This window comes from Pan troglodytes, chromosome 21 (assembly GCF_028858775.2).
Source record: "Pan troglodytes isolate AG18354 chromosome 21, NHGRI_mPanTro3-v2.0_pri, whole genome shotgun sequence".
In the NCBI taxonomy this organism is placed as follows: Eukaryota; Metazoa; Chordata; class Mammalia; order Primates; family Hominidae; genus Pan; species Pan troglodytes.
In genome coordinates, this window is record NC_072419.2 from 32,024,406 (window position 1) to 32,043,602 (window position 19,197).

The 19,197-nt window shown below is 54.6% G+C and overlaps 1 protein-coding gene across 14 annotated transcripts in view; it reads right to left on the reverse strand.

The window, feature by feature from the left end:
* NINL (ninein like) overlaps positions 1-19,197 on the reverse strand; it is a 139,110-nt gene that overhangs the window by 36,959 nt on the left and 82,954 nt on the right. For all 14 annotated transcript variants that reach the window (XR_010154092.1, XR_010154091.1, XR_010154090.1 and 11 more), the window contains 6 exons: positions 15,232-15,422; positions 14,296-14,448; positions 10,783-10,953; positions 8,162-8,298; positions 6,612-6,752; positions 1,325-1,499 (listed from right to left, as the gene is read on the reverse strand). Coding sequence is in view for 11 of the 14 variants with exons in the window: in XM_054674920.2 (XP_054530895.1) it covers positions 1,325-1,499; positions 6,612-6,752; positions 8,162-8,298; positions 10,783-10,953; positions 14,296-14,448; positions 15,232-15,422 (968 nt within the window). In the remaining 3 variants the exon portion in view is untranslated. The remainder of the gene's footprint in view (positions 1-1,324; positions 1,500-6,611; positions 6,753-8,161; positions 8,299-10,782; positions 10,954-14,295; positions 14,449-15,231; positions 15,423-19,197) is intronic.

A 19,197-nucleotide genomic window follows, 5' to 3' on the forward strand; every position in this document is an offset into this window, starting at 1 on the left:
AGGGGATGTGTGCAGGATGGAGGTGAGAGGCTTGCTTCTCACAGGACTGGGCATCAGGAAAGAACCCCCACCCACCGCAGGCGAGGCACCTGGTGCTGTGCAGGCGGCTGTGCCGGGGATGTCCCTCACCCTCCCAGGACAGACGCCAGAGCCCACCCAGACTGTGGCTACCTCATCGTCTTCACTTCTCTTGTCCCCTCCCTTACCCCGTGCTCAGAAAGGCCATGAGTCATACAAGAAAGGGTGGAGAGCCGGGCACGGTGGCTCACGCCTGTAATCCCAGCACTTTGGGAGGCCGAGGCTGGCGGATCACAAGGTCAGGAGATCAAGACCATCCTGGCTAACATGGTGAAACCCCATCTCTACTAAAAATACAAAAAATTAGCCAGGCGTGGTGGCGGGAGCCTGTAGTTCCAGCTACTCAGGAGGCTGAGGCAGGAGAATGGTGGGAACCCGGGAGGCGGAGCTTGCAGTGAGTGGAGATCATGCCACTGCACTCTAGCCTGGGCGACAGAGCGAGACTCCATCTCAAGAAAAAAAAAAAAAGAAAAAAAAAAGAAAGGGTGGGGAATACAAAAGCATTGCAAAAGTATTATAGAAAAGGCATCCTTCCAGAGCCATTCCTGAACCAGGGATCAGATATCGTACCAGGACAGCTCAGACAGCCATCGCCAGGGGAGGAGGCAGCGTCTGTAGACGGTGGGGGACTGTGGTGAGAAGGGTGGAGAGCAAGGCTGTTGGGGGGCTCAGGCTGCCCAGCCTCTCCTCCCGGGAGGTGGGGCAGGTGTGGGGAGTTAGGAGAGGAGGACACAGGCAGGAGCAGAGCAGGGACCAGCACAGCAAGGGCCAGCACCTCTGTCCCGCTGCGATGCCTCACTGGAGTCAGTATCAGGGGACAGTTGTGAGACACTCACCAAAGCCCATCAAACCCCATCAGCTCCAGGCCACAAAGCCAGCCTCGGGCAGGCTGGGCTTTAGGTTCTGGTCTCTTTGCTGCCCCCATGGGTGTTCCTGGTTTCTGGGGTTGAAGCAGTGCTGGCTGCGGGTGCTGGCCCTCCCTGACCTCGGGTCCACCTGGCCCAGAGCAGAGAGTGGGAGTGGTGGGGGAGGAGGGGCAATGTCCTGCTGGCAAGCCAGGACCCCTTCTGCTCTGCAGCGAGTGGGACACCTCCTCACTGCGGCAGGTGCTCCCTCGGGCCCTGCCCTGAAACATAAGCTTGAGGGCACTGGCAGGTGTGGATCTGGATCCTCAACCAGGATGACGTGGGTGTGGGGGATGCTCAGGCCCCCCCCAGCTTCCTGGATGCCCTGGGGATGCCCCTACCTTCAGGGCCAGGGTCAGCTTCTCGCGGAGGCCAGCCTCCTCAGCCTGCAGGCGCCCCACGTCCCACTCCAGCGCGGCCCTCTGCCTGTGGGCCTGCTCCCAGAACAGCTCTCGCTCCGCCTCCACCTCAGACCGCAGGAGGCTCAGCCTTTCCCGGTACCCCTGCTCCAGATGCCTGTAACATGTCACACATCACACGTCAGACATGTCATGTCGGGGCTGCCCAGGCCCACGCCACCCCCTTCCTAGCCTCCTCCCTCTTAGAAACGCCCCTGTCCTCAGCACGTGCAGGGCCGCCCTGCCTTGGCTGAGCTGCCCATGCTGGGAGGCAAATCTGAGGGTGGGTGCTCCTCCCTCACAGGCTGCTGGAGGTGACCCCAGACAAGGGGATCTGGTGGGTCACATGGCAAATGCCACCAGCTGCCCCCTCACAGCGAGGAGCGCAGCTCCCTGGGGTGAGTCCCAAGGTGGCCCCTCCACCCGGTGTGCATGGCAGGCAACAGCCCTTTGATAAAGACTTTTGATACCAAATGCACATGAAAATCACCTCCCTCCCAAGGAGGGAGGCAGCATGAAACCCATGGACAGTGAATTCCCAAAGCAATCTGAGGAAGAGGTGGGGGATATTTTTTTCTCAGCTGCTACATTCATCTTTTACAATAACCGTTTCCATTAGCAGGAAAAACAGTGTTCAACGCTCAGTCTCATCTCTTTCTGAAACAGCAGCTTCACTGGAATTCTCAAACCACGTCTACCCAGACTGAAGACCAGTGAGGCTCCCACTTCTGCAGAAGCCTGGTGACGCCCATAACCAAGTCCGAGACACCTAAGCCCCAGAGCCCGGGCTTTTAATCTTGGCTTAGAACTTTAAAGAAACAACACTCAAAAGGGAAGAGTATGAAGGAAGTACAATAATCTGACTAATTTAATACTCCACAAATCTTTTGGGGTAGTGTTAAAGCTACATATTTCCTATCAGCCTACTCTTTAAAAACTTTTGAAATATACAAAAATAGGGAAATGGTTAAATAAATTATGGCAGATCCACACAAAGACCCAGGTGAGATGCTCTGTGGCCATCAGAAAAGCATATGCAACATGGTGTCATTTTTTTTTTTTTGGAGACAGAGTCTTGCTCTGTCGCCCAGGCTGGAGTGCAGTGGCGGGATCTCAGCTCACTGCAAACTCTGCCTCCCAGGTTCACACCATTCTCTTGCCTCAGCCTCCCGAGTAGCTGGGACTACAGGCACCCACCACCATGCCCGGCTAATTTTTTGTATTTTTTAGTAGAGACGGGATTTCACCATGTTAGCCAGGATGGTCTCAATCTCCTGACCTCGTGATCTGCCTCCCAAAGTGCTGGGATTACAGGCGTGAGCCACCACACCCGGCCACAACATGGTATCATTTTTTAAGAATTATGTGCATAGAAAAAAAAGGTGAAAGATATATAGACAATGTAAAGAGTGATACCCCTGGGAAAGTGAGATTTCTGGTTTTATTTTTCCTTTAATTGTACTTTCTAAAATGTGTGCAATAAACATGTATCACTCATTACATTTATAATAAGGAAAACCTAATGCAATAATAAAAGCTACTTACAGAAACCTACTCATAACTCCCACTGCTCATGGGACAAAACCCAAGCTCTCAGGGCCACGTGGGTTCTGAGGCTGCAGCTTAGCACCTCGAATGCATCCCTCCAACAGGTTCCAGGACAGAGTGTTTCCAATCCTCTAACCCTGGGAAAGACAATTCACACAAGTCTTTCCAAATGGCTGGGAGAGAATCAAGGTATACACGTGTGGACAGAAGCAAATCAGTTCTCAGTTACTCAAACTGAGTATGAGTCAACTTACTTCCAGCTTTGAACACAAGTGTCTCACAAGGAGCACTCTTGTCTAGGGGCCCTGCTAACCCCAAGGCTGGGATGAGGCTGTGCTCGGGAGAACGAAGTCGCTGGAGGTCAGAGCCCAGCCCCTCAGGTCCTGAGAGGCAGCACCAAGATCCCTGTGGCACCAACAGGGATAGGTGCATCCCGATACTCAGGATGAAAGTGAGAGGTGGACGAACCGAGCTTACAACAGAGCCGTCAGGAGAAAGGAGGGGGCGTCCAGGGAGAGGAAATGAGTTCCTGGAGCTCCCCGTGGGTCTCCCTGACATACTTTCAGCTCCTAAATGTTGGCAATTGTCTCCTCTGGAGATCCAAGCTGGCCTCATGTGCGCTCCGGAAGGCAGGGAGCTATGAGAACGTCTTAAGCAACAAAGTCAAGGTCACCTCCCCCAGGGGCCGGGGGGCATCTTTCGGTCCCTCCTCTAGGAATTCCCCAGCCAGGTGGGAATGATGACACTACAAGGCTGGCCCAGAATAGCTCAGCTGACGGAGACCACAGAGACCCTCCCTGCCCACAGGAGCAGGGACACCGCTTCCTAACAAAATGCCTTCCACACTCAGGGCAGGGAACTCGGGCCTTGAGGCCTGGCCCAGCTCCTCCACGTGGAGGGCAAGGGCCCCAGCCACTGCCTGCGCCTGTCCCTGTACCTGGCTTTTCGCCTCACCAGACACCTCCTCATGTTTGGTGAAAGGAGACTTGACTTTTAGCTTCCCTGAAAATGACCACAGTCCTACAGGGGCTTCCCACCACCACCACAGCCACAGGAGCCAGTGGCACCAAGAATGTACACTCCAGGGGGCCCACAGGCCCCATGCATGTACACAGCACCCCCCACTGCACCCCACGGGTCCCATGCACACAGTACCCCCACTACACTCCACAGGCCCCACACACACTCACAGCACCCACATAGGACCACACAGGCCCCACGCACACTCAGCACCCCCACTGCACCCCACAGGCCCCATACATGCACACAGCACTTTCCACTGCACCCCTCTAGTCCCGGAACACTCACAGCACCCCCACTGCACCCTACAGGCCCCAAGCATGCTCAAAGCACTGACATGGCACCACACGAGCCCCACATACACTCACAGCACCCACATGGCACCCCATGGGCCCCATGTACACGCACTGCACCACCACTGTACCCCGCATACCTGAGGTCCCATGAACGCTCACAGCACCCTCATTGCATCCCACATGCCCTTGCACTCCACAGGCCCCATGCACTCACACTAACTCCCCACACCATGTAGAGGCACATGTAGATCTGGACCTGCTGTGTACAGCCGTCCCCAGCCAGCCCTGGAAGGAAAGGGGACTTGGGAGGTGCAGGCGAACAGAGGCGGGGTGAGGCCCCGCCCTGTCCCAGCCACCCTCTATGGACTGAACCATGTGGAGGTGGCGGCTGTAGGAGGTGCAGCGGGGACCCCCTTCTGCCCAGCACAGATCCGTGGAAACCCTGAGGACATGGGTTATGGAGATGGGGGGCGCCCACTGGCCTTAGAGCTGGCCCCGGACTGTGCCTGGCTCTGGAAGGCCTGAAGGAGAGTGGCTGGGCTCTGCCCTCATGCTTCTCCCACCTGAGGCTCTTGCTCCCCAGAAAGCTGACCAGTGGCCTTCGGCTGACCCAGAAACAGTGTAAGGCCAGGAGAAGGGAGACCTGGGTGTCAGCTTCACACACGCACGCTCACTGCTGCGGGACTGGGCCAGTTACTGAGCTGCTCCAGGACTCAGTTTGTTTGGCTGAACAATGGGGATAAATGGCCTATTTGGTCCCAGTGGCCGTTAAGTGAGGCGACCCCTGGTGCACACAGGAGACACACCACAGCTGTCTCACCAACCAAACTCACTTCTCCAGAGGACACGGACCCATCAGTAGCCCCTCAACCCCTGGACCCCCAGGTGCACGACAAAGATGCTCAGGGCTTCTTTGGTAAAGGAGCAGCAGCTTCAGGCTTCAGCCCGCAGTGCAGCTGGCACAATTCCAACATGCGATGTGGCCAGCAGCCAGGCTCCCATCTGCAGGCTCACCCTGGGGACTCCGCAGCACCCCAAGCAAACCGCCCGCATCCCTGGAGGGTGCCACACCACGTGGCTCCATCGCGCATAGCTCTTCTTTGCTAGCCACGCTCAGCTGAGCCACCACCACCAGGACCATGGCAGCGAGTGCTGTGTCTGTGTTGTGCAATGCAGAGGGTGGGCCAACCTGCAGACCAAGAACCCAAGGGCGTGGGGACAACAGGGCCAGGACTGCAGCTTCGGGCAGACCTCCCGAGCCAGCAGAGGACCCACTGACAAGGGAGAATGGCAGGAAGGCCAGCCATGTCTTGCTGCCCCTGCCCAAGAGCTGTGACTCAGAGCCAGGAAAGCCTGTCCTGAGCTACCCCGGAGGACCCTCCAAGCATGTGCAAACTTCAGGTGAAAAACAGCAGCTCAGCCCAGGCAGACATGTGCCCCACCAATGACATAGAGAAGCCCCTCTCCCTGCCTGAGCCTGGGAAACCCTCTTGGGCGGGATTTCCTCAGATGTTCTGTTTGTGAACCAGTGCGGTGGTTGTATCCTTAAACAAAACAAATCGGAAATCTACGGCCAGGCGTGGTGGCTCACACCTGTATTCCCAGCACTTTGGGAGGCTGATGGGGGTGGATTACTTGAAGTCAGGAGTTGGTCATCCTGGCCAAAATGGTGAAACCCCATCTCTACTAAAAATGCAAAAATTAGCTGGGTGTGGTGGCAGGCGCCTGTTTAATCCCCGCTACTTGGGAGGCTGAGGCAAGAGAATTGCTTGAACCTGGGAGGCAGAGGTTGCAGTGAGCCAAGATGGCACCACTGCACTCCAGCCTGGGATACAGAGGGAGACTCCATCTCAAAAACAAAAACAAAAATAAAAACAAATCAGAAATCTTTTTCTCTGGTCTATCCAGCCACTGTTCCACACAACTGTCCCCACATCGGGGTCACTACAGCTGTGATACCTGGAGTTGGGTTCCTTCTCTGGGCTCCTTCTACCTGCTGGGCCAAAAGGAAACCATTGCCAGTCCTTGCAACATAGCCACCTGCCTCTTGCATCACAGGCACGCAGCTAGGGGCAGAAAGGCTTGGCTTATGTGAGAAGAGCCCAGCAAAGCGAGGGCAGGAGGCAGGACCTCCTCGGTCCATGGGGATGCAGCCAGGGCCAGGCACTGCACCAACCCCAGGAAGAGCAGGGCTCTGCTTTCTCAAGGCTGTGCCCCCTGGATTCCCCCTGGCTCAGGTGAAATAGGGGGGTCTCCACTGAGCCACACCCGCAGCTCTGGCCCCTGGCAGCCCTGTGTCCACTACCTGCCCTCAAAGGGGCTGGAGAGGCCCAGGTAAGAATCCACCACCTGGGCCCAGAACCAACTTGATTTTCTTCTCCGTGAGCTGCTCCAGGGTGGAGTGGCAGTCATCCATCTCTTTCACAAACTCCAGGTTCCTCTTCTCGGCCCTCTCCAGGTCCTGCCTCGCCTTGTCACGCTCCCTTGCCAGCTGCTCCACCTGCCCTCTGCCACAGGAAGGAGACAGGGTCAGATGGGACCCCACTGCTGGCCTGACCCGCCATGCCAGGTGGCTCTGGGCCCCATATCTGCATCAATGATAGAAACTAGCACACCAACTATACAGCGGGCACTGCTCCACCAGCCTGCTCCTAAGGCAGTTTCTACAACTGCTACGCTCATTTTATAGATGTGTACACTGAGAGAGAGGGGCCACGTGACTTGGCAAGGAAAGTTTCTAGGTGGTTTCTAACCCAGGAAGACTGAGCCTGGAGTCCCACAGCATGCCACATCACTTATGCAGCCCCAGGGCATGTGGGAGTTGGTTTGTGAGCCCTCTCATCGGCAGCTGGGCGTGGATCGCAAGTACCTAATTCAGTAATGGGCATGTGGCGGGGAGGAGGCTGGCCACCTGTTAGCCCTGCATGGGCATCCCAGCACACTAGTGAGCACACAGTGAGTCACCAGAGCACAACGCAGTGGTTGTATGTGGTCTCAGCTCTGCCTGGCCACCCTGACCCAGCTGAGGCACTGTGTAAATCATTGGTGGCACCTGCTATTCCAGTGACTGTTTCCCCACGAAAGGAGCTTTTCTCCCTCCCTGTCCCAAGACCAGGGGAGGGACCTGGGCAAGCCTTTCTCTGGTTCTATCTGCAGAGCTGCCTGAGGCCAGAGGCAGCTCCGCTGTCTGCACCTGGACAGATGCAGTCTTTAGGGCTGAGATTGTGGTTTCTGCCAATCTTTTCTGCAGCTTCAGAACATTGACAAAAACACCACGACAATCTTTTTGCAAATCTGCCTAGCAGACGGATGGCCTGAATGGTCAGCCAAACCAAACAGACACAATTAAAAGGGAATGGGTTCTCAGCCCAACGTCACGGGGCATTTTGTGACCACGTTTGAAAAGTGCCTTTCCTTCCTCCTGCTGACAGCCCAGCCTGGGAGCCCCCTGGCGCGAGAGGCAGCGGCAGGACCCCACCTGGCGCTGGCAAGCGCCTGCACCAGCATGAGGGGGGACCTCATGTCTGTCCCTTCGAAACCTCAATGCAAAGGGCTCAGTGGGGGCCCCCAACATACAGATCCCAAGCACCTCAATAAGTGGGAGGAAAGCCAGCGAGCCTTAAATTGTGTAGACTCAGACGGCACAGGTCCTCAGGCCCCACCCAGCCCAGAAACACGGATGAGCGGCTGCCATTCACCTGTCCATGCTCCGCGGCTAGATTCTGCTCCTGTCCCTCTGCGAGCGCCGGCTTGAGGGGCCAGAGAGCACGGGACAGACGGTGTGCAGAGCCCTGCCCCAGGACTGGCCATGTGGGGTGGATAAGAGCTGACTGGTGTCCTGTGTGCCCCAGACCCCCCTCCAGGCCCGCCTGGCCAGCCACACTGCCACGTTCCCCAGTCCCCTGTGGCCTCTTACTGCTGGTAGCTCAGCTCCTGGTGGTAGCAGGCCAGGGCTGCCTGCTGGACGGCACTGTCCACTGTCATGAGCTCGTTGTCAAGGGCCCAGGTCAGCTCCAGAAGGTTCACCTTCTCGTCCACGCTGAAGTCCAGGCTCTGGAAGCAGCAAGCCTGGTAAGCAGGAGAGGCTGAGGGACTTCCCCAAGCAGACACCTCTTTGCTCCCTCCCTGGTCCAGGGCCTAGCCCAGCATGGCTGTCCCAGGCAGCCCCTGCCCCTCCTGTCTGCCAAGGTCTCTGCGTCTTGAGGGGTGCTCCTCCTCCATCCCACGCAACTCTGGTGGGCTGTCAATGGCCTGGTCCTCCTGCCTTTGCCTCAGGGGTGCATAGGCCCAGGCTAGACAGAACCCCTCTTCCTGGACAAAGTGTCAGACACAGGCAGGGGCAAGTCCCCTGCAGGCCCTTCATGGGGACTGCTGTGGAGGCCAGGGCAGGACCCTTTTCCCTCTGAAATAATCTATTTTAAGGATGTAAGCCTTGGGATTCCCTGCGATGAGGCCTGACCTGTAGCTCATGCCACCAGGAAGAGCGTGGAGAGATGGAGGGGGTCCCCACAGCAGCCCTCAGGCTTAAAGCCAAAAAGCTTTCCAGAGCGGGGTGTTCCTCCTCACAGAAGTGTGAAGAATACACTAATAAACTTCAAAGCACAGAACAGCCAGCATTTTACTGAAACAACAAAAAATAGAGTCACACACACCCTAAGCCCCTCAGCTCAAGGGAGCAGCAGCTAACGTTCTGTCGTGTTTGCTTTTTCCGCCTTGGGTATTCCTGGCTCTGCTTTCCACTTGTGGCTACAAACGCCCTGCTCAGGCCAGCGGCAGGCACCATGGCAGGGCGGCTGAAGCAGGTGCCAGGACGTGCCTGGCCCAGAGTCTCCTGTGAAGTAGGGGCTGACTTTCCACACTGCCCACTTCCCAGCAGCTCCTGAGGAGCAATGGCATCTTGGGAGAGGCTGGGGAGCCGCCTGGAAAGCTGTCCCTACACAAGCACACGCTCCCCACCACGTCACTGGACGGCGTAGAGGGACAGAACCAACACAGCAGCCTGAGGTCAGAAATGCTGACTGAGTTGCAAGGCAGAATTTGGCAATAATCTATCATGAAGCGAGGGAGAAGCCACCCAGGGAGTCTTTGCAGAGCAGCACCAGCAGCTCTAGCGCAAATGGGAAAGAGAATAAGTTCTGAAAGGGCAGAGGCAAGATGCACTCATCAGAGCCAGGGCACAGCAGCAGCCAGGGCACCCCCAGGGCTCTGGAGTCAGGTGTCGGGCATCTTGGAACCGAGAGACTTGTGCTCTCTGCCCTTCCTGCAAGCGATTTTTGGTGATCCTGCCTCCGCCTCTGGCTCTCAGGACAATCGTGAGGCCAGCTGTCCAGGTCTGGCTTTGCCATCTTGGGGGACTTGGTAACAGATGAGGTTGGGCCAATGAGGGTCTTGGTCCGTGGAGTAGGGTGGACTGTTTCAAGGGCTGTCTGGGCTCCTTCCTGTATTGTCTATCTGTGCCAACAGGACATTTTCTGAGGGAATATGACAGAGCCTCCAAGAGTTACAGGGTGCAACTTCAGGAGTCCAGCCTCAGAGAAATGCTGGCACAGCAGCAAGAGGACATCGTTGCACTATAAATGCCCAGATTTATCATAGGAAAAGCGAAGGGTCTCACAAATTAGCAAGACAAACAGTATGACACCAATTTTGCAAAAAAAAAAAAAAAAAATTTTAGTCAGAATGTATATATACATCTCTCATGCGCCAGGGAAAAGCTCTGCAGGACGCCCACTACACCAACAGCTGTCGTCCCCTCCAGGGAATGGGGGGGGGTGGGGGCAGGTAGGCTTTCTTTCTTATTTAATAGGTTTTTGTTCAGTTGAGTTCACTGCACCTCGTGAGGCTGTCTTCTGTCATCCATGCTGGGCCCCTGCACACCTCTGCCCCTGCAGTTGTCACCAAATTGTGCCCAGGGCAGAGCTCCTTCCAAATCTCCAGGGCTGGCCTGCATCCCTCTGGGAAGCCTGAGCCTGTAAGGAGCTGTGTCCCATGCAAGGACCACATCTTCCCTCCCAGGCAGCCCCAGCAGAACACGGAGGGAAGGGTGCACCTCCTGACACCCGGCCCATGGTGGGAAGGGCCTGGGGTAAGTGGGCGCCATGGGGGAGAACAGCTCAACCAGCCAGGCAGGGGCTCCGGGAGAGTCCGGGCTCACTCTGAGATCATCAGTAACTGCTGTGACAGTGGTGCCCAACAGAAATCGTCATCATCACAACAGGCAATTTCTTTCCATTCATCCAACCTCCTTGGCCCAACATTCAGGGGAAATGTCTAAGTCACTAAAGGCTACCTTCAAATGGACTTTTTCACACTACCTTTGTATTTTATTTCTTATCTTTTTAAATTATAATGTCCTATATTTTACTAACAAAAATTAAAAGAGATAGGTTTCTACCTGGACTTCCTTGCATGGCATTCTCTGCACAGAGCACACACCCCTGCTGGGTCCCCTGGCTTGGGACGCTCCATCCATCCTCCTCTGCAGCAGACGGGCCCCCCAGGTCCCCTGTCCAGCTTAGGCATCACCCAGTTCCAAACCTGCAAGATCTCCCTGCCATTCTGAATCCCCTCCTGGGTCCACATGGCCAGGACCTGATCAGGAAAAGCGAAGCCAGAACCATCGTCAATGCTGGAGAAGAGGCGCAGGCTGGAGCACAGGGACACGAGGGATGAGGTTGTGGTGGTGTGGCAGCCGCTCTCCTCTGGGACCTGCATGTCAGGAAGACTTCCATAGCGCCCAGTGTCCAAAGCCTCACGCCTGTGTGCTGCTGATGTGCTCTCCACCCTCCCCAGCCTGTGCTCAGAGGGCCTCACAGGAACAGCTCATGAGACCATCCTCAGCTCTCAGAGGGGTCAGAGGTGCAGCCCCATCACATGACCTCTCCAAGGTCACATGGCTGTGCAGGTAAGAAAGCCGGGACATGCAACCAAGGCCCCCAACACCCAGGACTCTGAGGCCTTGCACCCACGTGGCCCAACCGGCCAGCCCCAGTCAGCACACTCATCATCACTTGGAGAGGGACGACAAAGGAGTTTTAACGTTCCACCCTTGAATTCACAAAGGTGGGAGCCTGGCCTCGCAGAGGCAGGGGCCCATAGAGTCCATGCCAGCACCAGGAAAGTCTCAGCTGTGAAAAGAAACCCAAGGCAGGCTGGAAGGGCAGAAGTGCGCTGGCCCAGGCAGAGGCGCACCCACCCCCAGACCCTCAGAATGCAGCATGAGTGGCTCATGGCCACTCATGGGGTTCGACAATGAAGGCAAGCCAGCTCAGGAGGCATCTCCTCAACCCACACTAAGCATGACCTGTGGGACCTCATGTTGATCATTCTGGCCTTACATGGCTGCCTGACCCCTTTCCTCAGTGCTGGCTTCTGAGTTTCTTCTTTGTCGTTCTCACTGATGTTAGCCTCACTGCAGCCTCCACCTCCTGGACTCAAGTGATCCTCCTGCTCAGCCTCCCAAGTAGCTGGGACCATAGGCATGTGCCACCGCACCTAGATAATTTTTAAATCTTTGAGATGGGGTCTCACAATGTTGTCTCATCTTCTCTCAAACTCCTGGGCTCAAGTGATCTGCTTGCCTTGGCCTCCCAGACTGCTGGGACTACAGGCATGAGCAACTGTGCCGGGTCCTCATTGATTTTTTTCACCAGGTTTCTAAATTATTTAGGTTTTTAAATTAAATTAAATTAATTTATTTGAGCCGGAGTCTCACTCTGTCACCCACACTGCAGTGCAGTGATGCGATCTCAGCTCACTGAAACTTCTGCCTCCTAGGTTCAAGTGATTCTCCTGCCTCAGCCTCCTGAGTAGCTGGGATTACACATGTGTACCACCACAAGTGGCTAATTTTTGTAGTTTTACTAGAGACAGGGTTTTACCATGTTAGCCAGGCTGGTCTCAAACTCCTCACCTCAAATGATCCGCCCGCCTTGGCCTCCCAAAGTGCTGGTATTACAGACGTGAGCCACCATGCCCGGCCCTCATTGACTTTAGAGTCAGAAACCTAGATTCTCAGGTGTACCTACCCCCAGTACAGAACAGCACTACTGGTCCTACAACACCACTCACCAAATTCAGGACCAATTGCAGCAGCAAGGAAGTATCCAGCCCCTGAGCAGCCATGCCCTGGTCTCCTCAAACTGCAGAGAGACCCGGTATTTGTGCAAGAGATAGAGCATAGGTTAAGGGATACTATCAGGACCAATCTTAGACAGACTCGATGGATCCTTTGGCAACTGATATGGCTTAGATCTGTGTTCCTGCTCAAATCTCATATTAAAATGTAATCCCCGAGGTTGGAGGTGGGGCCTGGTGGGAGGTGACTGGATCTTGGAGGCAGATTTCTCACAAATGGTTTAGCACCATCCCTCTTAGTACTGACCTCATGATAGTGAGTGAATTCTCATGAGACCTGGTTGTTTAAAAGTGTGTCACACCTCCTCCCTCGCTTTCTTGCTCCTGCTCTGGCCATGTGAACTGCCTGCACCCCTTCACCTTCTGCCATGATTGTAAGCTTCCTGAGGCCTCCCCAGAAGCAGCCGAGCAGACACTGGCACCATGCTTCCTGCACAGCCTGCAGAATCGTGAGTTAATTAAACCTCTTTTCTTTATAAATTGCCCAGTCTCAAGTATTCCTTTAGCAATGCGAGAACAGACTAACACAGAAACATTGCCCTCGCCACTCCACAATGGGGAGGACGGGACGGAGTTTTCTTGCTGGGGCATATCACAGCACAGGCTGAGGAGCTGCCACATTCCTCACCTGAGCACTACCTTCTGTAGCCCGGGGAAGTGGGCACCTGAGCAGCATGTTCCTCACCTGAGCACTGCCTCCCGTAACCCCAGCAGGTGGGCACCTGAGCAGCAAGTTCCTCACCTGAGCACTGCCTCCTGTAATCCCAGCAGGTGGGCACCTGAGCAGCACGTTCCTCACCTGAGCACTGCCTTCTGTAGCCCCGGGAAGTGGGCACCTGAGCAGCACGTTCCTCACATGAGCACTGCCTCCTGTAACCCCAGCAGGTGGGCACCTGAGCAGCCGTGTTCCTCACCTGAGCACTGCCTCCTGTAACCCCAGCAGGTGGGCACCTGAGCAGCACATTCCTCACCTGAGCACTGCCTCCTGTAACCCCAGCAGGTGGGCACCTGAGCAGCACGTTCCTCACCTGAGCACTGCCTTCTGTAGCCCTGGGAAGTGGGCACCTGAGCAGCACGTTCCTCACCTGAGCACTGCCTCCTGTAACCCCAGCAGGTGGGCACCTGAGCAGCCATGTTCCTCACCTGAGCACTGCCTCCTGTAATCCCAGCAGGTGGGCACCTGAGCAGCACGTTCCTCACCTGAGCACTGCCTTCTGTAGCCCCGGGAAGTGGGCACCTGAGCAGCACGTTCCTCACCTGAGCACTGCCTCCTGTAACCCCAGCAGGTGGGCACCTGAGCAGCACGTTCCTCACCTGAGCACTGCCTCCTGTAACCCCAGGAGGTGGGCACCTGAGCAGCACGTTCCTCACCTGAGCACTGCCTCCTGTAACCCCAGGAGGTGGGCACCTGAGCAGCACATTCCTCACCTGAGCACTGCCTCCTGTAACCCCAGGAGGTGGGCACCTGAGCAGCACATTCCTCACCTGAGCACTGCCTCCTGTAACCCCAGGAGGTGGGCACCTGAGCAGCACGTTCCTCACCTGAGCACTGCCTTCTGTTGCGTTGGGTGGGCACCTGAGCTGCCATGTTCCTCAGCTGAGCATTGTCTTCTGTAGTCCCAGGAGGTGTGCACCTGAACCACCCCCATCTTACATGTGAGCCTGAGGCTGGGAGAAGGTAACTCCCCTAGTGACACACAGCCAGGGAAGAGCAACACTGGACCCACCCCAAATCTATGTGGCTCCAGAATCTACGTCACGTGGCCTCCCACATACATGCGTGTGTGCATGGCCTGTCCAGTTCTTGGACAGCTTGTTGTGTGGTGACACAGGCAGGGAGGGAGTCAGCAGTTTTAGTCACCAGAGAGTGACAGCAGTGGTTGCTGGGTTCAGGATTTAACTGTTGCATTTTACCTGGTAATGAGACCAAGCCTTGCCCGGTTTAACCCGAGTGGAAGACTCCAGAAGTAGCGCGGGCTCATGACTGAAGAGGCCAAGCTGGAATTCCTCAAGACTCACTTTGCCGTCTCCGTCTTGATCCAGTTTGTTAAACAGGTCTTCGAGTTCCTAAACAAAAGCCGTCATACCTCAGGCTCACCCACAAGAGCTCCACCCAACCACCCTCACCAGGGCCTCCCTCCCTCCCTCCCTCTGGTTCCAAGTACCCAACAAGGGCCGTTTCCTAGTCTTATCCAGCCTTAAAACTGTGTAGACCATGCGGGCTGTATTTTCCCAAGCCGACCCCTCCCTCTATCTTGTAAAACCCACAGGCCTTGGTTTCCACTTCACTGTGAGTGGGTGCCACCTGAACTTCCCAGTTCTACAAATGCTTATTCAGTGTCTGCTGGGGCTGGAGCCTGCGGGATGCTGAGCAAGGCCAGGCCCTGCAGTGTGAGGCCCAGCAAGGACACAGGGCTGAGAAGAACTCCAGCAAGGCAGACTGGCCTCCCACCCAGGAGGAGAAGGAACATGGCCACTGGAGAGTGAGGACAGGCTTGGGGGCCTTGTCTTGGAGGCCTTGTCTTGGCTGCGCAGTGGAACCCGGCCACACAGAGAAGGGGGAAAGGCATCCAGGCAGAGGAAGGATGTCAGTGAAGGAACGGGAAGTGCCTGCTACACCTGAGCGTGGCAGGGAGTCGGTGATACTGGGCAACTCCATCAGAGACGGGCTTTCAAAGGTGTCTGGAGTTTTTAGCCTTTGGCAGAAATGCCAAGAGCCACCAAAGGATTTTAGATTAGAAAGTGATGCACCTACATGAGTGGCTGAAGGGTAGAGGGGTTTCCAGACCCAACACTAAACCGTGACCATGGCCAGGAATACGTGGCTGGGTCGCCTGCTGTGCCCCTCACCTCTTTCTCGAGTCCCTGGAGCCCGACGCTCTGGCAGACCACAGCCAGCTCCTGCTCGCTCAGGTGTCCGCTGCTGCCCACCCCCAGCTCTTCCCACATGCCCCGGATCTGGCTCTCTGGGGTGTCAAAGGAAGGGCTGCAGGACTTCTGGGGGCTCCCAAAGTCCTCAGAATCCCAGGTCTGCAGCTGTCCTGAAGCAAGGGAGGAGTCACAGTTAGACCCTGATACATACACAATGGAGCATGACTCAGCCTTAGAAAGAAGGATGTTCTGCCCTTTCCAACAGCGTGAATGAATGTGGAGGACATTACGCTAAGTGAAATTAGCAGACACAGAAAGACAAACACCGCGAGATCTCACTCACATGTGGGATCTAAGGAAAGGGGAACTCACAGGAGCAGGGTGTAGAAGGGTGGTTACAGAGCTGGGTGGTGGGGGAGATGCTGGTTGGGGGGGGGTCACTTTCAGTTACAAGATGAGTAAGTTCTGGAGCCCTAATGTACAGCACGGTGACTACAGTTAGTAAGACCCGATTGCTTCCTTGAAGTTTGCTAAGAGTCTATCTCAAGTGTTCTCAGCACACACACGTAACTAGGTGAGATGGACGTGTTAACTGGCTGGACTGTGGTCATCATTTCACAATGTACACATGTCTCAGATCATCACATTGTACACCTTAAATATATACAATTTTTATTTGTCAATCACACCTCAATAAGGCTGGGGAGAAAAACCAGCAACAGTTAAGTCCTGTGCTCCAGGCTGAAGCATTTCGGGGAAGCACAGCAATGCTGGTCAGTGACTCTGAAATCAGATGGATCGATGGATAGAGGGCTGGATGGATGGACAGATAGCGGGATGGATGGACGGACAGAGGGATGGATGGACGGACAAAGGGGAGCTGCAAAGCACCAAAGGTGGAATTAGGTGGTTGGTACATGGGTTTTCATGCCACAGTTGTTTACAAATTTTCAAAATAAATCTTGGGGGAAAATATCTGCCTGTAATGGGGAAAATTCTTTCTGAAGAGAACCTTCTATGGTCAGCCATGCAAGCACTTAAAAGAGGCAGAGGGGCTGGGCGCGGTGGCTCACGCCTGTAATCCCAGCACTTTGGGAGACCAAAGTGGGTAGATCACGAGGTCAGGAGTTCAAGACCAGCCTGGCCAAATTGGTGAAACCCCGTCTCTACTAAAAATACAAAAATTAGCCGGGTGTGATGGCAGCCGCCTGGAATCCCAGCTACTCGGGAGGCTGAGGCAGAGAATTGCATGGACCCAAGAGGCGGACATTGCAGTGAGCCGAGGTCACATCACTGCACTCCAGCCTGGGCTACAGAAGAAGACTCTGTCTCAGAAAAAAAAGAGGGTGAGGGCTCTATTATTTGTATTTACAATAAAAAGACCAGTCTTTCAATAGCTTAATTTTTGAAAACTTTTCTAACTTACACAGAGCAAAGAGTAAAGTGAAGCCCACAGCACCTGCTGCTCAGACTTCACTATGACAGCAGCCTGCCACAGGCTTCTTCTCTACCCGCTTTTCTTACGGCTGAAGTGTTTAGAAGTACAGATGCTCCCCGACTTATGATGGAGCTACAGCCCAGCAACCCCACAATAAGCTGAAAATGTCACGTCAAAGATGTGCTGAATATACCTAACCCACCAACATTGTAACTGGGCCTGGCCTACCTTACACATCTCAGAACACATTAACCAACAGTGGGGCAAAATCCTCTAACACAAAGCCTATTTTAGACTAATGTGTTCAATGTCTCATGTAATCTACTGAACACTGTACTGAAAGTGAAGATCACAACGGTCCCATGGACACTGAAGGACGGCTTCTACTGAATGCATATTGACCTCACACCATCACAAAGTTGAAAAATCGTTGAGTCAAAACATCATGAGTCTGGATCCATCTGGGGTATCTGAAATCGCAGATCTCATGTTACTTCTGCCCCACATATTTGATTCATATCTCTAGAAAAAATATATATATTCTTACATCACCGCAATGCCACTATCATACCTAACAAAATCAACAGGATTTTCCCAAGTGTCTCAAAAATATATTCTTACAGTTGATTTGTTTGAACCAGCATCCAAACTGTTCAGGATGCCCTTGGCTGTTATTCCTCTCACATCTTTCAGCCACAAACACCTCTTCCAAATCCCCATAGCCCATGCCTTTTTAAAGAAATCAGACCCACTGTTTTGTGGAATGTTCCACATCCGGATCTATGTGCTTGCTTCCCCAGGGTGTCATCTAATGAGCTCCTCCATCCTTAACATTTCCTGAAAACCTCAGTTAGCATCAAAGTCTAGTTTGGCTGCAGCCTCAATATTTTTTTTTTTTTTTTTTTGCAGGTGGTGCTGTGTCCTCCGCACACCTCACTCAGGAGGCACTGGTGTCTTTAGGACTCATCAGCGGGCTCAGGTGGTGGATGGCCACTTTTCCTAACCTTTGTCTTCAGCCGCTTGTCTTCTTGATGTGTTTGAAGCTGTGGAAACAGCTTGAGAATGAGGACAGACACTGGGTGTCCAGCAGAAAGTGTCCATGGTGAGTTGTCCAGCCAGACATGTTCCTATGGTGAGCTATGTGTCCAGCCAGACATGTTCCTCTATACCTCGTCCACACCGCCTAGCCCAGAGCAGGGACATGGCTGCTTCCACCCAACACAGACTTTAGTGTTGCAGTTCTGCTTCAGCAGTCTGGATCCTTCAGGTAGATGAGCCATGTGGGTGTGAATTACTGATAACCCTGCTGGTAACAGGAAAGCCACCATCCCCCAAAGGAAGCCAGACTGTGTGCTCACAAATGACACTGTGGGTTGGGTTGAGGAAAACAAGAGGAAAGGGATGGGTAAGAAAAGGCCACCTTCGAGGTCCCTTCCAGCCTAAGATGCCTGAAATCTCCAAGGAAAAATGTGAAAGCAATCCTGATACTGGGTTATTTCTTAGGCTGGCAGAAGAGGTCGGGCAAGTCCTCTGAGCTTGACACGAGTGTGTGCGCACTACCGTCTGTCAGCTCTGATCCTGTACAAAGGTTTCTGTAAACTGCTGGAAGGAACCCCAACCTGGTCTCCAGGCAGAGAACACTGAAATTGCTGGGTGAAAAACAGCCTCCTCCTGTGAGCCCTTCCCTTCGCTGCTCTAGATCTAGACATTAAGTTCAAGGATGTAAGACACGGCAGCTTGGCTGACTTTTCTCAGCACACAGTAATCTGCCTGCTTTGTCCAGCACCACAGCTGGAAGCTCACGTCAGTTTCCCTGACATTTACTGAGATAAAAGTTTAACAAAAAATGGCCCTAGCATTCAAGGATCATGGTCCAAGGGGTGCTGTTTACTTTGGCAGAAATCCCAGGGCAATGCCCTCTATCCAAGCTATGTTTCTGCACAGTCAGCCCATGTGACCGCCTGTGTGGGGAGGCCTCATTAGGGCATCCACTGACTCACACAGAAAAGCCTGGAAAGACAGTAAAACTGCTCACAGGACTAAGGAACACAGACCAGTGCTACTCCCTGCCCTGCATGGTCAGCAGCCTGCCTGGCCTGCAGCCCAGCCCAGGGCAAAGGGAATGGCGGGGCACCCTGTCTGGAGTTGGGGGTTCCCGGGGTACAGGGCACTGACTGGGAGCCACTGACCCTGCCCACGCCTCACCAGTGGGATCCAGTGCAGTCTGATGACTTCCTGGGATGGCTTCATGCCTCCTACAAGGGGACACACGCAATGCTGCCACCCTGGTCCTTCTACAACAGGGGGAGCTGGGGGGCACTGGCAGCCTGAAGAGGGCTCTCGGCATTCAGCCGGGCTCCAGCCTCTCCTCCCCAGTCACCTGCATCCCTGCACCCTGAAACACTAGCTCCTTTCATCACTGCCTCCTCAAAGGCCATGGCAGCCTCCTGCACTCCCTACACCTGCACCTTACATGCCTGGCTGCTAAGGATCCCGCAGTTTGCTCC